Here is an 18605-nt window from a genome sequence, read left to right as displayed (position 1 = left end):
AGCCCGATGCCGAAGCACCACCATGATGGATGAACATGAATGTAAAACATTGTTTCCAACCGTTTTCTCACTCATGGCAATCGATTTGTTACGTTGTCAGATGACAGAATAAGCAACCCAGCCGCTCCCTTTATCAGACAGCGGTGTGGCAGGGTCACTCACAGCAGCAGGTGAACTTGAATAAGGACATGCTAACCCTAACCCGGCCAGGTTGTTGCTCAGGGAAGATTCAGGGCTACAGGTAAATTTGACATGGTGTTACATGGTGTTTTGACTAAATGTTTTACTGCATGCATAGGTAGCCTAATGCATCAAAGTTAAAGTCAGGCACGCATCATACATTTGTAAGCACCTGTAAAATCTGTTTAGTGTTTATTACTGCACTGTTTAATTTTTGTCACTACAATGACCACAATGCTTTGGGTTTGTCATGGTTATGTTGGGATGGAATACTGTACATGTCAACCAATCAAATGTCTTTGTTTGCTTTTATTTGAATTTTATACTCAGCCAATCATTATTTGTTATTTGTTTATGCCCGCGAAATCGCGGGGAACGGGAAGGTTCCATCTCCTCAGAGAGGAGAAGGCTCATCAGTCACGGTCCTGGGTTTTGCACTGGAGAGGATACTTTGCTGCCTGTAGTTTGTGGAGACCATTGGACAAGTTCATAGGCCCACATACTCCGTAACATTGGCGCATCGTACTTGTTTACTCCTTCTCTTTTAAGTTACCAGTCAGCTATTATTTGTCTAGCTAGCTATTTGTCAGTGCTATTTTGTAGCTGAAGCTATCCTGACCTGGGTAGCTGACTTGCTAGCTCCTGTTGCATTCTCCTTCGGAGACGGACTCGATTTGTGCTTCGGTGCTGGGCCCACTGGAGCCAGACCTCCCAGGGACGACTGCGTTTTTCCTCCAGTGCTGGGCCCACCGGAGCCAGACCTCCTAAGGACGACTGCGTTTTGCCTCCGGTGCTGAGCCCAGCTGTTTAGCTTAAGCTAACTGTGTTGGCCAACCTTTAGCTAAAGTCTGTTAACCTTAACGTTAACGTTCGAGTGAATTGTTCACTCGCTGACAGTTGTCAGCTTTTTGGTCGTCACGTTTACGACGTGGCTATTATTATTAAATACATTTTTGATTATTATATTTCATTATACTTTTGGGTGTATTGGCAATTCATTTGTATGCATCCACCCAGGGCTCCGAACCGGTTCAAGGAACGAAAACGAAAACCGAAAACGAACAGAATTTTACGGAATTTTACGAGGAGCGGAAACGAAAACAAAATGGTCTTCAACTGTTCCGGAACAGAAACGTTATTCTGCAATCCACAAAACCGGTTAATAACGTTTTTTTTTCGTTCTCTATATAACAGCCTAATAATTTGATTTCTGCAGTTTGAAAAAAAAAACGAATAAATGGACCTTTGGTCCAAATGTGTATATTTTGTCTTGCTGTCCTAACCTATCCGTCTGCCACTTCGGATCTTAGGCCAGCTCGTAGCATAGGCTACTGAAACTGATTTGGAAATTGTTTGTAGCCTATGCGTAATAGCCTATTTTGCCTGTCCACGCCTTGTCGTTTTAAAGTCGGGATTTGAAATGTTTGCGCAATTATAGCCTATTCTATGTAGAAGAGTTAAACGGGAAATTTGAGATAGGCCTTGTCAGCAACAGACAGGTTCGTTTATAAACAGGGTTGGAATTATAGCGCAAGTCTTTGAAGATCTCCATATGGATAAAACTTAGGCTACAACCAGGTAAGGAGTTTAGCACGTATCCAGAAATATTTTTGATAAGAAATTATTTTAGGCCTACAGTAAGTCTGTAGGCTATGGGATGGATAGCCCATCTGAATGTTTTTGGATGCCGCCTGTGATTTATTATTTTGGGGCATAGCTACGGTATAGGCTAAATCAAGGGGAAATAATGAGTACGTCTATTCTAAGGTAAAATCCACAAAAATAGACTTGATAGGCCCGCCAAACACTGCCGGAACTTTAAGAACGAACGATATTTTGCGTTCCGAACCGGTTCAGGACCGATATGTTGGTGGCGGAACGCATGCAAGAACGAAAACGTTAAACATAGGCCTATCTGAACCGTTCGGAACGGAACGTTTGAAAAATTATTTTGTTTTCAAGCCTTGCATCCACCACTAAATTACTGGAGCATTTCCACATTGATTATTTAAATTCTGTAGGAATACACTATACACAAGCTATACGGTAAGTGTAGTATTTTTACAGTGGAGGCACCGCGCTATTTAATTCTTTGATTGTCTTTAATTATTAGCCTACTGTGGTATTCAGGAATCTCAGCCAGCTCACCATTCCACCGCTGAGACCTTCAGGATCCTGTTTGCGCCATTTAATTAATTGTTTAATGTATTGTAACTAGTGCCTGTGCACACACCCGTTAAGAAGGGGTTACACATTATTTATTTTATTTTTTATTTTATTTTATTTGGGGGGGGTTGGGTAGTGTCCCCACCAAAGCTCAGACCAAACCTACGCCCTTGCCAGAAGGACACTAGACCAGAAGGATGCTGGACCAGGCGAGGGGAATCCAGGAGGAGCTTGTGGAGGGGTGTCTTTAGTGTCATCTCTGACGAGGCCAGACAAAGACTGAGGGGAGACTGGGGTTTAAGTAGGGAGTGAGGCTGATTGGGAACAGGTGCAGGTCATTAGTAGACTGGGGAGTGTGAGACTGAGGAGAGCTTCAGGAGAGTAACGGCTCCCACACACAGCTGCGTGCATCGCGTTGCCTGGAGACGCATCCCATTCACTTTAAATGGGCTCACGTGATCCATTGCCGAACTGAATTGTGGGTCCGTCGCGTCGCGTTTCTCCCGCTGCTCGCGTTGAGGAGTTCAGCTGTTGCTGCACTGACAGACGGCACCGGCCAATCAAGCCAATCTACGGACGGCACCAACCAATCACATTACGGTTTTACTTCAAGTCATTTGCATAGCTACCGTCGGGAACACCCACTGGAATGCGGTGACGGAATGCAGCTGTGTGTGGGAGCCGTAAGCAGTGGATGTGGCTGGAGGAGAACCTGGTGTGACTGTGACAGTGTTATAGAGAGTGCATCTCTCTTCTCACTATACTACTTAATAATGTGGCAGTTTTCCTCAGGGAGTCTTATAAATGTATGCAGACATGGGAAGAGACAAGTGAGAACAAACATCACAGGAGACTGAGGAAACCAAGTGGTGGGCTAAGGATCAGGCTCTCACTAAGGTCTTTGGGTGTTTTGGTAATCCCCAGGATGCCTTGTTTGTACTGCTGCTGACCCTAGCCTCTGTTGAGGGAGATAGAAGTATGAAGGTCAAAGCAAAGGGATTAATTGAAAATCTTCTGAAATATGAGATTATCCTCATTGCTCAAACTTTCTTTTCATTTCTCAAACATATTTGAAGGGAGTGAAAGTTGCGGCTGATTAGTTTGTGAGTTGGGCCAATGAAAAGCTGGAAGAGATGGACAACTATGAGCTAGTTGTGCAGACTGCACTCCCAGAGAAGCGTGTCAAAAAAAGAAAAGAATGCCAGCCAGGACAGCTTTTAGATGATAAGTCAGTAGCCTCATCTGATGCTGCCTTTGAGGTCAATGTCCATAATGTTATTCTGGACACTGTGGCTTTCAGCAAATGCAAAACTTGCCTCAGATTTTGCTTGTCTTGACCCTATGCTGAAATAAAGATAAATGGGCTAACTCAGCACTCCAGGAAATCAACAAATGTCTGCTTAGGTTTGATGACAGAGCTACTGTTAGTACATTACAAACTGAGCTGTCTAGCCTGGCAACCATCCCAACCATTGGGAGAGACTGGAAAAGTCCTCTCTTAAAGGTTATACTGTCAGGACATGTAGTGAGGTGACACAGGAAGGTCAGGAGGATAGTGGCGAACTGCCATATATGGAAGTGTCCATTTAATCCTGTCCTGACCTCACTATGAGACCGGCGTTTTGATATGTTTCAAATGCTTTATTTCTTTCTTTCTGCTTTTGTTAATTTGATCCTTTTGGAATAGTGGAATATGTTTCAGCTTAAGGGAATTATTATTATTATTTTTTTTAAATATATTTTTTGGGCTTTTTATGCCTTTTAATGATAGGACAGTGGAGAGTGACAGGAAGCGAATGGGAGAGAGAGCAGGGGTGGGATCCGGAAAGGACCACGGGGCGGGAATCGAACCAGGGTCGCCGGTGTACGGTGCAGGTGCCCCAGCCAGTTGTGCCACAGCTGGGGCAAAGGGAATTATTATTTAACCTTTTTTTAACCCTTGTGGAGAGAACACGAGCCAGGCCACAAAGCCCTCGACTGTCGCCGCTTTACGCCTCTGACCATCCATTTCTGATTGCCAAAATAGGGCCCATTGTGTTTCGCAATGCCGGTCTCATAGTGAGTGAAGGACAAATTGATTCAACATGATCTGTCGCATGATCACATGAAATATCTTTTCATTAATATTTGAGTTTGAAATAATTAATCTCTCTTACTTTATCAGAAAATAATGAGAGGTGCTTAAGTTGTGCCATTTGACTTTGTCAACTTATTTGATGAAAACAGCAATGTAAGGGACTGTTTAGGCCACCGGAGGAGTTTTCGTATCTTTAGTCAAAATAGATGACTAGGCTTGACCCGCCAGCAATGAATTTTTTTATGACCCATGATTGGGAAAAGAGGCATGACCCCCCCCCCCCCCCCCCAACAATGTATTGATGCATTCTGTACTGGTTTACGCTTGGCAAAGATGTAGGCCACAGATAGCCACTGTTTTTTTACAATTGTGACATACAGTACAGTATATGACTTAACCTCTGCTTTCTCATCTTACACATCACTCTCCACTCGAAAGCCACAGTGCAATCAGAGACGTTGGAAGTATTTTCTGAGAGGGGGGGTTGATGATGTCAGCGGGGGTCCGAGGTTTTTCCCCGGGAAAGGGGAAAATGTGAGAAGAGGGGAAATCCCTTTGATAGGCACCTCAGGATAGGCAGCTCAGAGGTGCCTATCCTGCGCGGCAAATTATCCGCGGACCAGCAATCTCCGCGTCAAGGAAGCCCTAACCCTGCAGATCACATACAGACAGAAAAGCATGCTCTGGGAACAGAACACAGTTGCATGTCCAGTGTAGCCATGAGTCTGTCTACACGGAAAATGACAAGTGTCACCCCCATAAAGTCCTCGCACCCCCACTTCCAACGTCACTGAGCGCGAGGCCTTTTGTTTACTCCCCCTACCCTGCAAGGAAGAAGGAAATGAAGGATAAACGTGGTGTGCAGAGGGGCTAGGTGCCTGAAGTGTGAAGAACGCGAGGATTATGACCTGCCAGCACAGGGCAATGCCTGCAGCTACTGTGGATGTACTGTACACCAGTACACCACCTGGCTGCAAGTCCCAGAGACCGAGTTGGGTCAGACCCATCTGCTAGCGATGGGGGGTGGAGACTGAGAGCTACATGGAAAAATATGCACCAAACAAGCCACTTTGGAATTTTTGCTGTTTTCATGAATACAAAAGTTGGGTGACCCTCCCCCGTAGACTAAAAAACGTTGCCCTCCCCTCAACAAAGAATAAAAATGACCCTGCCCTATTTTCCTCTGGTGGTCCATTCCATCCGAACGGAACCCATTAAAAACAACCAAAAAAATCAGACATACAAATAAACATACACATTGAACCATTGATTTTGTAAACTTCTTTGCCATATTCTTCCTGACTGTGCAACATACTCTTGTGAGATTCAGCTTGATAAGGCCACTACTGATCTGACTGCTTCCGAGGGTCTAACTAAGCCAGAAGGGACTGAATCATGGTTTGGCAACACATCCTCTCTAGAGATGGGGCCTTCTCACATATCTGTTTGAGTTAGGCCTAACTACGTACACTCCCAAATAATCCTTTTGTTAAACTCAAATTGAATTAAACTTTTAACATTTGATTAATTTAACTTAATTAATTGAACTATTTTAGCAATCTAAAACACATGGTCACTAGCAAATAGGGGGTTGTCCAGTCCACATTGGGAGTGGTTTTGTTATCAAACGTCGGATGGCGCAACAAGGCTTTCCTATGTCATAATTAGTCATGGGTGTGTTTTGGGCGTAACATCATTTGACATCAATGAGAATGACATATGTATTTTTTCATAGTCAGCAGCGCATTTGAAGGAATCTGCTTGCATGCGAGACCGTAGGCCTATGGCACAGGTATTCCATTAAACCATGCTTTACTAAAACCTAGCAGAGTATAGCCTACACGCATCTCCATTCGTCTTATTTGAACTCATTGGCAAAGTGAAACTAACTTCATCATGGTGTCATCGTCAACAACAAAACAGTTATACACAGTTAATTACTTTCACTATTGACTGACAATGGGTTAATTACCATCAAAAACATAGCCTGAAAAAAGCAACACTTACCCCAATAATGTTTGAATGACTGAATAAAAAAGGAGTTGCTGCTTACATCTCGTGACAGTGCGTCTTCAGCTGTGCTTCATATGTGCCTTTCGCCTAATCACTTTTATCTGTCATTACCAATGTGCAAATGATGGTGAATAACTATTCATTGTGAGCAGTGGCGCAAAAAATGGGTATGCGCTATATGCGGCGCATAGGGGCGCAGCACCGTGGGGGCGCCAAAGCGATGGTAAAAATAAAATAAAAATAATAATAATATATTTGGTATATTCTATATATAGCTACTGTTGTACGTAATAATATATTTGGTATATTCTATATGTAGCTACTGTTGTACGTTTCTAAATCCAAATCTAAAACAATCCCTGCGAATTGCAACAAATAACACATTCAACACTCCCAGGAGAAGCAACAAGGATGCAGTATAGAGAAATTTAACAAGGCATCATACTGTATCAATCTTATAAACCAGGTGGCGCACATGTCATATTCTTATCATCAATTTTGTTTTTATTTGGTGACTTGCTGAACTGAAACAAATAGACAACAGACTCTTGTCTCTCTTGACTCTAGCAATAACTGAAATGTGCACATAGGGGATACAATTTCAAGTTAGAAAACAACTTCCTTTCTGACTCAATATTTCAGATTAAAAGTATCAGTTATCAGACACAAATACTATATGTAAATTAAGTGTGATGACTTATTATTAGTTTTGCCTTGGATTACATGTTGCAATGTTTTGTCCCATTCCATACTACAAACGGTACTTCCACTTGGATTTTGACACTGGGTCATGCAGAATTTGATAAATATGTTTTACTTTTCTGTAGGAGGCCTTCCATTTTTCAAACTTCTCCAAAGGGATCTTTCCTTTACAGCTCCTATGTAGGGAAATAATTAAGATGGTTCTGGTGAATATGCTCAAATTATCATTGCGCATAAAATGTAATTTAGTTTGTCATATGTTTCCATTTCCATATTTCCATCACAAAGAATTAATTATATAGCTACCTGTATGAGTCATAGGGGCAAACATTGTCATCCATCAAATCAACAAACTCAATCCAATATCTTTTACGAAAACCCTGAAATATAATGTCAAAACATTTATTTATAAATCCATTCAATATAATCTTTTTCTAATCTAATTAGAAATATTGGTTTTTCTCAGTCGCTTTGGTGCATTTCTTGAATTATTGTTAACATTTGCACAACAGTTACTGCATTTCTCAAAACATTTACAGCAAATTGCACTGCATAGTGAATTACCTGCAAAAATGTGTATCTTGCTCAAAATGCCTTGTTTATGCCTCAAAAGCAAATGTTTATACCAATGACAATGACAAGTCCTGACGCCACTTTTTATGTCTAGATAGTCATACTGTTTTGTCTTGTTGTCAATATGACAGTTTACTGTGTAAACATTTTCTAATAAACAATGCGCAAGGCAGCACTATTTTCTATTTCAAAACTACAAAGTTACACATTATTATGACCGCCGCGCAGCGAAGCGCAGCATATAGGTTTAGTCAGATATATTTTTTTTTTTTTTCTTTTTCGCATGTCCAAATTTCCGTCAAGGATTCCCGGGACACTGTAAGACCGGGGTACACGAAACTTGGTGGGCATGTAACCCCACATGGATAGCATGGAACCTCCTGTTTTCGTTTTGATCTGTAGCCCCCCCGCTGGACTGGACCCCCCGAAAGGAGGGTAGGGCAGACACAGTTTTCTGTGAATATTTGGAGAACCGTAGGGTTTAGGAGGACCATTTTTTTGTATGTTAATCTCAAAGGGCCATGTCAACCCATTCCATAACCACTCATTTCATGTATAGCGCCACCTATTAAACACAAAAATGTAAAAATGAGGTGTTGTAATCGCAGGTATCTGTGACCTAACATAGTCAAAACTGCACGAAATTGGATGTGTAGGATCATTATGACACCCTCTGAAAGCACGCCAAGTTTCGTGGAATTCCGTTCATGGGGGGCCACACAATAAATTAATTTATGTTACTATACACCAACTGGCCTGTAAGTGGCCGGAGACAGTTTTCTGTGAATATCTCGAGAACCGTAGTGCCTAGGAGGTCCACCTTTTTTTTGTATGTTGGTCTTAAGGGGGCATGTCAATCTATCCCATTACCACTTATTTCATGTATAGCGGCACCTAGTTAAAAATTAAAAAGCAAAACATTAGGTGTTTTCATCACAATATCTCTGGCTGACATGGTCAAAACTGCACGAAATTGAAAGTGTAGGATCATTATGACACCCTCCGAATGCATGCCATGCATGCATACTTTCGTTCATGGGGGGCCTTACAATAAAATAATTTATGTGTACATTTAGTGACCGTACACCAACAAGGATTCCCGGGACACTGAAAGACCGGGGTACACGAAACTTGGTGGGCATGTAACCCCATATGGATAGCATGGAACCATCGCTTTTCGTTTTGATCTGTAGCCCCCCCCGCTGGACTGGACCCCCCGAAAGGAGGGTAGGGCAGACACAGTTTTCTGTGAATATCTTGAGAACCTAGGCCTAGGATGACCATTTTTTTGCGTATGTTTGCCTCCAGGGGTCATGTAAACCCATTCCATATGCACACATGTACATAAACAGATACACACGCACACACATACATTCACAGTAATCCTACGTATGACACATACTCACACAGTAGATATATATACGCATGCATGCACATGCACACACACAGGCACATAAACAGGCAAACACACACACGCACACACACACACACACACACACTCACACACACACACATAACATAAACATAACACAAACAATCAAGAATTTCTCAGAATTATGAACAGGCAAGATGGAGGTGGGGTTGTATAAAATTAATGTGAAATCTATGAACTAATCATGTTTTGGTACTTGTTGTCTAGCAGATACAAGTGAGAATTGAGTGTGGATAATGCAATTTAGTGAGACAGTTAGAATCATATAGGCCTTTCAGCGTGATTTCTTTTTGTGGAAAAAATGTGCTGGACTGGGCGGCGGTCATATTTTGTACCGCTCTGCGGTAAATCTAGTTCTGATGTTGAGTATAAGAGGACATTTAAAGAATTCAAATAACAATTAACACATGCACTTCAGAGCAGCGGTATTTCTGACCTCTCTGGTGCCAAAGACAATCTGTAAAGCCAAACACACCCAACCCACAACAAATGAGAATCGCATACATACCCTAAAAACATAAGGATACATGTACTGGAATTCCATATTGATGTTGTCAATGATGATAGGATTTTCTTTCCTTAACATAGCGTCCAAAGCTGAAGCATAAACATTATGTTAAACAGCATGTTACATCATAATGAATGTATTGAGAACCAAAAATATTTTACATGTCCCAGAATAATAATAAAAAAAAGTTACCCTTCTCCAGTGCCTCTTTATGAGCTGCATAGAGTTTCCTGGCGTCAAAGTTGACTATCTCGCCATTTGGACCATTTCGAAAGTAATCATCCGCGCTCACTATTATCCCATACATCCCACGTTCTTTAAAGTATTTTAAGAGCTCACTAAAAATGTAAAATATGTTGTATTTAAATCCATGCGCTCACCATAAACAAACAGCTCAGATTTGGGATTTATTGATTCAGACAGATTGATTCAAATAGCTGTTCAATGTATTTTAAGTTGTGATAACACAACGCATTAGCTTAAGCAAGAAATTGCATTAAAACATACTTTGCTTTGTCCGTCTTTCTTGATCCAGGCAGACCTCGGAGAATTATTAGCTTTCTCCAACGCCTTCTTCCCATGACGGTTGTGAGTTTACTGTCGGTAAATCCTTTGTGCGGACACGGTGAATCGGTCTCTCCAAAATATAGTCGTTTTGCTTCACAAAAAGTCCAAAGCGCTCGGAAATGCAAAGATATCTTTCGAATGTCTTCTTTAGTACTGTTGTAAAAACATGTAGGCCAACTATATGCGGAAATGAATTGAGTTAGCCCAGAACAAAAAGTGAAGTTGCTGTCACATGATTTTGGTGAGCGTCCGGGGGAAAGTCCCTCGGGATGGTCGGGGATGTTCAATTCATTTAAATTCAATTCAATATGTCTTGATTATGTGCAAGACGACTGGAGAGAATGCCTATGTATTGTGCTCCCTCTATTATTTGTGCGCGTTTAACATATAATGCTGGACACCGTGATAGTCCTACTAGCGATGTGGGTGCAGGGGTGTGTCTGTGTCTATGGGGAGGCTGGGGAAGGCAGTGCCACCCCAGAGATAAACTCTGCATCCCCCTGAGAAACTATATACGGACGCAGATGACGCATAGTGGTACAAAATAGATCCGCCGCTCAGTCCTGTATGCTACATTCTCTCCGCGAAAATAAATCATTTATATATAATATATATTTATATATATTTATATATATATAATATATAATATATATTTATATATTAATAATAAATCATAAGTCAGTTTTTCTCCATCTCCTACTCCATCCCCTACTCACAACTTTTGTGTATGCTTGTATGTGCGTGCCTGTGTGTGAGTGTGTGTGCGTGCCTGTGTGTCTGTTTGTGTGTGTGGATGTGTGTGTGTGTGTGTGTGTGTCAATTTGTCTCCATCTTCTATATAGAGCCTGACCAATATGGGATTTTGAAGGCCGATATGATTTCGATATTTTTTCAAAATATAGTTTTTCAAAAACTGATAACCAATATATCGGCTGATATATTGTCATTTTTAACAAACACAATGTAAAAATGTTCTCCCATAACAAGGTTCCAATTGAGGTGTATTTGAATAGGCCTATCAAGATTCCTAATTAAAGCCTCTTCTTAATACAGTAATTTATTATTTTTAGAAATAAAAGAGTGTACAGAATAGAAAGAATAGTAAGAATAAAAGAGTTTTTTGTTCTGTGATAACCACATTGCCACCTTGACATTAAGCATTTTATGACTGTCCCTTTATGCAAGTGTGACAGAATGAAGTTGGGCTGTGGCCGCCTGTCATTTGGGTTCAGATGGCTATATGGTGAGTGGCTCTAGGTAGATATGAATGGAGGCGCCTCTATTTAAACCCAGAATCTCTCGTTACGAGGAGCCAGATGTCAAAAGCATTTTTGCCTCCTTTACATTCGTCAATGCCGCAGGTATGATGCATATTTAACACAAAAAAATACTTCTTTACATGCTTGTTACCGCTAAAAGTAGTGGAATTACAGTAACACACTTTGTATTGCTCCAACACTGCACAAGACACAGCTAGACTGTGCTTATAAGAACTTAAACCCCAAAGCAAAATTATTATTTCCCACACTTTGCACTTCTGAGTACAACAAATGTGGATGGCAGTAGGCTAAACAAAAATGTCACAATTTATTTTTATATGAATGATGCATGATATCTGATCATTCCTTTTCATAACATAATTCACGCCATGAAGGAAGTGGAATATAGAAATGCCTATAGAAATTAGATGTCATTTCCTTACTAACAATCCATCTATATTGAGAATATTCATCATTCAGGACGTCGTAGACATTTCGTACTGGCTCATATTAGTTCTTCATGTCTTCCAGTATTGGTAGTGGAATTGTACCGCCACCAATTCTGCAGAAAACAATTTATAATGTGACAAGAATACCACCGAACTAAAACTAAAAATGTTATCAGATCATTCAAAATAGTACATTGTACATGGTTTACCAGACATGGGCTCACCTTTCCAATTCCTCAAGAGGAACATTCCAGGTGTCTTTTGTTTCAATTAAATTAATTCAGTAGCCACGTTCAAAAGCCTACCCATCAAACACAATATTAGGAAAGATTTCTCTTATGTAGTAACTTGGTTAAAACTTGGCTTAATCCACGTTCTCCAAACCGGTCTGATTATTTAAAATAGGCTAATGTTTTTCCTGTTGGTTCTATACAACCTTAATTACAACCATGGAATCACCTCATTAAATGGGCAAGGGGAAAAACACTATAATAATACACAAATAATAATAATACAAAATTAAAATAATGTAAAAAATATAATAATATAAAATATAATAATGATTTTTTTAAGTGGATTGGATCAGTTTAGTAGCTCATGTCATAAACTCAGCCCACGGCTGAGCATTGTGGAGAAAGCTAAATGGAGACAGTTACCGAAGTTACATTCAGTTCAGTTACATTGTAATAAGTGGATTGGGCAATGGCTTCTACTGTAGAGTGGTACATAGGCCTTTTTCTGGAAAATTATCACACATTCTAACCCATATAGAGATGAGCCATGGATCATTTTTCTGAACAGATGCCTACACACACACTGTCTACAAACAAATCAGTTTAAAAAGTTGGCCTAAGTGGACTGTCTGAATAGTGTGATGTGTAGACAAATGGTTAAATTGTCTTACAAATCAAAAAGAGGAAACTGCCTTACAGTCCATTCCATTGACAATAAGAACAAAAGCGATGTTGAATATCATAACGTACCATTCAGACGTATGGATACATGTGCCAACGGGGCATGTTGAGGTTGTTGATGACTGAGGTTGTTGATGACCCCTCTTTCTATATATTTGCTAGGGCTGTCATAATGTTAGTTAGATAGTTAGTTTATTGCCCTTTGTTAACAGGTCTATACAGACATACATCCCCACATTCCGCTTCACATCAGATCACATTGCACTACAGTGGAGTTGGAGACATCGCATGAAGACTTCATACATGAAGTGACATGTAGCTTACATGAAAAACACAGAACATATATTTTGAGACAATACAGGCTCTACACATATAACACACATTATTCATATACTGCCTACGTAAGCTGACCCTTATATGCTGACAAGCAACAAACAATATACAATTCGCTGTATGAAAGCCAGACTAAATGCCACCAGTTTTTAGAGTGATCTTACCTCTCCTGCGTGCCCACATATGTGCCTTTGTGAAGATACTTAGGAATGATCTGAGAATTGTGATACTTGCGAAAATAATTGAAATAACTGATGATCACTCCACTCCACCTCTTCAGTTTCCTATCAGACATAAATTAATGTGAAAATGTAATTTAATTCAATCAATAGCCTAACGAAATAAACAATGAAAATAAAGGAAATAGCAATATAAACAATAATGTCCATTCAATCAATAATAAAATAACACAACAATAACATGGTAAGACTACATTAAGGAGAATATCAATAATACACAACAATGTCAAATTAATCAACAGCCTATAATGAACAATACTATAATATACAAACCATAACACATAATAAGCGGTTAATAAGCTAGGTTGAATAGATATGCTTTTAGACCCGTCTTGAAAGACCCAAAACTATCACAGCAGGAACGGAGAGCAACTCATTCCACCAACATGAGGAAAAGAGTTTACCGCAGTGGGCGGTTGGGGATGTACATCTTGATCATTGAATTAAAATAACAGGGAGCAGATCCAGTTGGTGTCCTATAGGCCAAAGTGAGATGTTTTTATTTAATTCTGGCCACTATAGGGAGCCAGTGGAGGAGAGGAGTTAGGCTACATTTGTCCTCTTCTGATTGAGGCGTGCTGCAGCATTCTGAATCAGTTGTAATGATCTTACTACACAAGCAGGTAAGCCAGCTAATAGTGAATTACAATATTCCAGTTTGGAGATGACCATGGCCTGAACAAGAAAGTACGACCGTAAGTCTTAATAATGTATTTCTTAACGAGATTAACGATATTCAGTCTGATGGGTCACCGTTAATATACTGTATGCCCAACAAGGTTACCTCAGCTTGGAAAAAGCTACTATTTTTTGAGAGTTGGTGCTTTTAAAAAAAGATCTTAAAACATAATTTAACTTTTTACCTTGCTTTGCCTTTTCTACCCGTGTAGGGTAAACCCCTGAGGATATAAATGGTCCCACGGTTGCGTTTGTCTTGGTACATTATTAGGATAATCTCCAGCTATTTTTCAATTTAACAAGTTCAAACGTTCACACGCCACACCTTGCATTTCTTACGCAGAAATATTACTAGAGATGTCAATGTATCTGTTCTCACCTAAAGAGTTAATGATCTGGAGATATACATGAGTTTACTCTACTCAACTCTACTTCTACTGAGATGCTTCCTGGTGACATAAAAACACAAATGGTTTCCCCTTGATATAAAGGCTGACATAAGAGACATAGGCTATGCAAGTATATACTTTCCCACATGGATACAAATCCCAGACTGTCCTGAAAAATAAACAAAAACAAGATATAGGATGTATAGATTACAATGACAAATTCAAGGTCTCAAAGGGTTAATGCTTCTTTCCAAAAAACTTACCAGAAGTCGTTATTTAAGGGGTTATTTTAAAAAAAAATTCTTCTGGGGGAGCATGCCCCCAGACCACCCTAACTAAGCTGAGTTACCAACCTTTTGAAGTGGCCAGGGGGGCCCTTTTCACATCTACAGTATGAACATCTACAATATCTACAATAATTAAAACGAGCACATGATTTAGCACACAAGCCAAACATTTTAGTGAGTGAGCCCCCCAACGTGCTAATGTGGAATTCTCGGCTCAATGTGCAGCTCTGCTTGTGTTTTACAGCTGGCGGCTATTCCGTCATTTGTCCCTTTCTTACGTGGTGCCGTGTAGCCTTCATAATACCTGCTGTATGAGATGTCGATTAGGCCTACTCAATTTTTTTGATGCTGATGCATCGGATACATTGTAAAAACGACCAAAAGATAAACTAGTTGAGGTAGTAGATTTGCTGACTTGACACAAGTACCAGTTGTTGTGTCTTATAGTCTATGGGCTAGGAGGGGTCCAAATGCCCCCCCCCCCCCCCCCAACTACTAGACTTAATTGGTATTTTCTTGTAGCCCTGGTCCCAGAGTTTAAGATATCATGTTAACAAGAAATAAACTCATTCCCACTGTACCTGGTGGACCACTTTCTGACTTCCGATTTTAAGACATGAGAAATGAAAAGCCATTACTTATGCAAAAAGTAGTCAATATTGAACAAGTTGGGTATCAACACAAAGTATTTTACATGTTATATCATAGTCTAAAGTCGAATTATGTGTTAAACCATATTATTATATCGTATTAGGCCTGAAATAGTCATGTATTCGATGGGGCCCTGGTCCCAAAGTTTGAGGAAAAATCCTATTAACAAAACTCATTCTCACTGTATTTGGTACTTTGTAACTTTTTTTTATTACAAATAAATAAATTAATTAATTAATTAATTAATTAATTAATTTGGAGAGAAGTCACCCATTTCTAACATAAAGTGGTCCATATTTATAGCGTTTACAAACGGAAGTTCGGGAGGAGCATGATGGAATTTGCCACGCCTCCTTCAATCAGACAGGTTATTTATTCGCAATCTACCTGCCAAAGTTGCAGCATCTGCGTTACTCCGCTCGCAAAGACGCGTTTTGGTTGAACTTCTCCCCAGTCAGGGTGTTGAGCAAGTACTCGATCCTTTTCTCTTTCCCCTCTTACTAAAGCCGATCAACCGAGCACCAGCAGCGCAGCGCAGCGCAGCGCAGAGCTCCGTTCCTCCGGCGTCTCCCCCTCTGTTCATGCAACAGGTTTTCAACTCAGCAAGTTATGGCTGCCCGCGTGCAGCCCTCTACCTTGCCTTCCACTACTGCGGCCTCTTTCTCTATTCCAGCTAATCAGCCTTTTCCCCCTGCTCACTCAACTCAGCAAGTTATGGGTGCCCACACGCAGCCCTCTACCTTGCCTTCCACTTCTGTGGCCTCTTTCTCTTTTCCAGCTAATCAACCTTCCCCACTTCCAGTTAATCAACCAGCCCCTTTCTCTTTGCCGACCCAGGGTGCTGCGCAACCTCCTCCCCCTCCTCCTGTAGCGACCGTGCAGAGATGGGCAGTACTAGCTTAAAGGATAATTCCGGTATTTAGCACTTTGAGTCCCTTTTCTGTTTTTTTTTTTTGGTTGAACTAGAGTGGTGGACACCGAAATTTTGACAATGGGTCCTGTCTCGACTTTCTGACTCGTTTTCAATTGCCTTTGACTGGCTGGCTATGGGCATTCACAAACATGTCCTTAAAACAACCCTTAATGTTCATTTTCCAAACTGTACACCTGCACCGAGTGCTCTCCCGCTGAATTTGTTCCGCGTGGTCCTGGCCATAGGGTCCCTCATTAACGCAATTTTTTGGGGTGTATGGCGGAATCCTGCACGACTCCTGCCTGCACAGTTGACTCCTGCACAATCCCACAAATCACTTCAGGACCCTGGCCAGAGACTTCTCCAAACATGCTTTTCTATTATGCTATTATATCTTTTTGAAAATTACGGAATGTGAACTAGTGAAATGGCGTTTACAAACGGAAGTTCGGAAGGAGCATGACGGAATTTGCCACACCTCCTTCTTCAATCAGTCAGGTTATTTATTCCCAGTCTACCTGCCGAAGTTGCAGCATCGGCATTACTCCGCTCGCAACCCACCACCTCCCCTTACGCCTCCCGTTTTCCATAGTTAAAGAATAAGTTAGGTGTAACTGTATACAGTACTTGAAATCTAATAAAGTCTACAGATAATTGTGTATTAATCAAGTCCTGGCAGAAAATTATGTATAAGGATGTAGTCTAACGATGGCCAGTTCCAGGGATGCACTAATATTTTATTCATAGTACCAGATTGCAACAATTAATAGTTAACACTAAGTTGTAAACACTTCGGGAAAAATATGAAAAACTTTGGATATACCAAAAAACTTTTACAGGCTTTTCCCAAAACACGGAAGTAACGTCAACGCAACAGTAGCGGTAGCAGCAGAGAGTAGAAGCCATCAGGCAAGTGATATTTACATAAACTCCTGGTGTAGTTACAAACTTTCCAATGCCTTGTTTTATGAGTACAGAACATATTTGTACTACTGTAGAAGTTCGGTACCATTCCGGGCATTATTAGTGGGGTAGTTACAAGATACACCATTAGTTCCATTAGCGCCTGCACTAAGCCATTCGGCTGATAGCGCTAACTCGACCAATGTTCAACCAAGAGAAAAAAAGCTTCTGTGGGGTTGTTTGGCTCGAGGTCATTGTGCAAAGGAGCCTAGGGTGAAATTACTCCGAACCATCGCTTTAAGTCATTTCTCATCAAATATCTGAAATTCTACTCAAGTGTGGGTTTCAGATACTTTATATAATTCTGGTAATGAGGAGGGTGGGCCATACCTTATGTCATATCATATCACAACGTGAGAGTGTAAGCTTTCAAAAAGCATGGTATATATGGTACTGTGTAGAATCAGTTTCCCCTTCATGGTTTAGACCAAAATGTACTGGTTGGATACTTTTCCACCTAAATCCAAAGATTCCCATTCATTTCAATGGGAAATCTACATAAACTCTAATTGGAGGGCAATTTTTGCTCAGCTTGGTGGCCCTCGAACCAAGATTGTTCTATAGGCCTTTATCTACAATTTAGAAGTGAAAACGAAACTTTTGAATTAATTTCAAATGAAAATGACAAATTGCCTATACACAAAACCCCACTACTATTAGGTCGAACAGTCTGAAGAGCTGATTTGAGTCGTCTCTTGCCCACTTTCTCGACTCAAGGTAACAACAAAGGCCTGATAGAGGGCTGTACATTACCTTTATCTACACATAGCACTACAAAGCAGTGGTATTTCTGATCTTTCTGGTGCCAAAGACAATCTCTAAAGCCAAACACACCCACCGCACAACAAATGAGAATCACATACATACCATGAAAACATAAGGATACATGTACTGAAATTCCATATTGATGTTGTCAATGATGACACGATTTTCTTTCCTTGACATCCAAAGCTAAAACATAAACACATGGGTGTGGCATCATAAATAATGACCATGAATGTATTGAGAACTAAATATAGATTTTAATATATGTCCCAGAATGAAAAAACCCTTCTCCCGTACCTTCTTATGAGCGACCCAGAGTTTCCTGGGGTGAAAGTTGACCATCTCATCATTTGGACCATTTCAAAAGTAATCATCCTCGCTCACTATTATTCCACCAAGAGTTTACTAAAGATGTCCATGCACCATGGAGGAGGCTGTTGAGGGGCAAAATGTCCGCAAAATATCTACCAATATATGACCATATATTACACATATCAGGAAACACATCACTATAAATATTCCCTGATACAGAGCCCTTTCACCCAGT

At 40.5% G+C, this 18605-nt stretch overlaps 1 protein-coding gene and 1 long non-coding RNA gene across 2 annotated transcripts; both read right to left on the bottom strand.

The window, feature by feature from the left end:
- Positions 1–6919: 6919 nt before the first annotated feature.
- On the bottom strand, positions 6920–10738 carry LOC121709669 (NEDD4-binding protein 2-like 2). The gene is made up of 5 exons (XM_042093253.1): positions 10159–10738; positions 9844–9989; positions 9652–9740; positions 7445–7518; positions 6920–7314 (listed from the first exon to the last, which is right to left on the bottom strand). The coding sequence occupies exons 1-5, from the start codon at positions 10230–10232 to the stop codon at positions 7188–7190; spliced, it is 510 nt and encodes a 169-aa protein (XP_041949187.1). The 5' UTR covers positions 10233–10738; the 3' UTR covers positions 6920–7187.
- Positions 10739–11786: 1048 nt separating this feature from the next.
- LOC121709684 lies at positions 11787–12965 on the bottom strand. Its single transcript, XR_006032009.1, has 3 exons — positions 12910–12965; positions 12151–12227; positions 11787–12039 (listed from the first exon to the last, which is right to left on the bottom strand). It is a non-coding gene; the product is annotated as an uncharacterized LOC121709684 (long non-coding RNA).
- Between the last annotated feature and the right edge of the window lie 5640 nt (positions 12966–18605).

This window comes from Alosa sapidissima, chromosome 5 (assembly GCF_018492685.1).
Source record: "Alosa sapidissima isolate fAloSap1 chromosome 5, fAloSap1.pri, whole genome shotgun sequence".
In the NCBI taxonomy this organism is placed as follows: Eukaryota; Metazoa; Chordata; class Actinopteri; order Clupeiformes; family Clupeidae; genus Alosa; species Alosa sapidissima.
This window is presented reverse-complemented; position numbering and strand designations above follow the sequence as displayed.

What these genes read in the sequence shown, in the direction of transcription:
- LOC121709669 (XM_042093253.1), bottom strand. Translation starts at nt 10,232, where the DNA reads ATGGGAAGAAGGCGTTGGAGAAAGCTAATAATTCTCCGAGGTCTGCCT. An exon ending in AGAAAGACGGACAAAGCAAA is followed by an intron (nt 9,990 to 10,158) that starts GTATGTTTTAAT and finishes TTACATTTTTAG; the next exon opens with TGAGCTCTTAAAATACTTTA. An exon ending in TAAAGAGGCACTGGAGAAGG is followed by an intron (nt 9,741 to 9,843) that starts GTAACTTTTTTT and finishes TTTATGCTTCAG; the next exon opens with CTTTGGACGCTATGTTAAGG.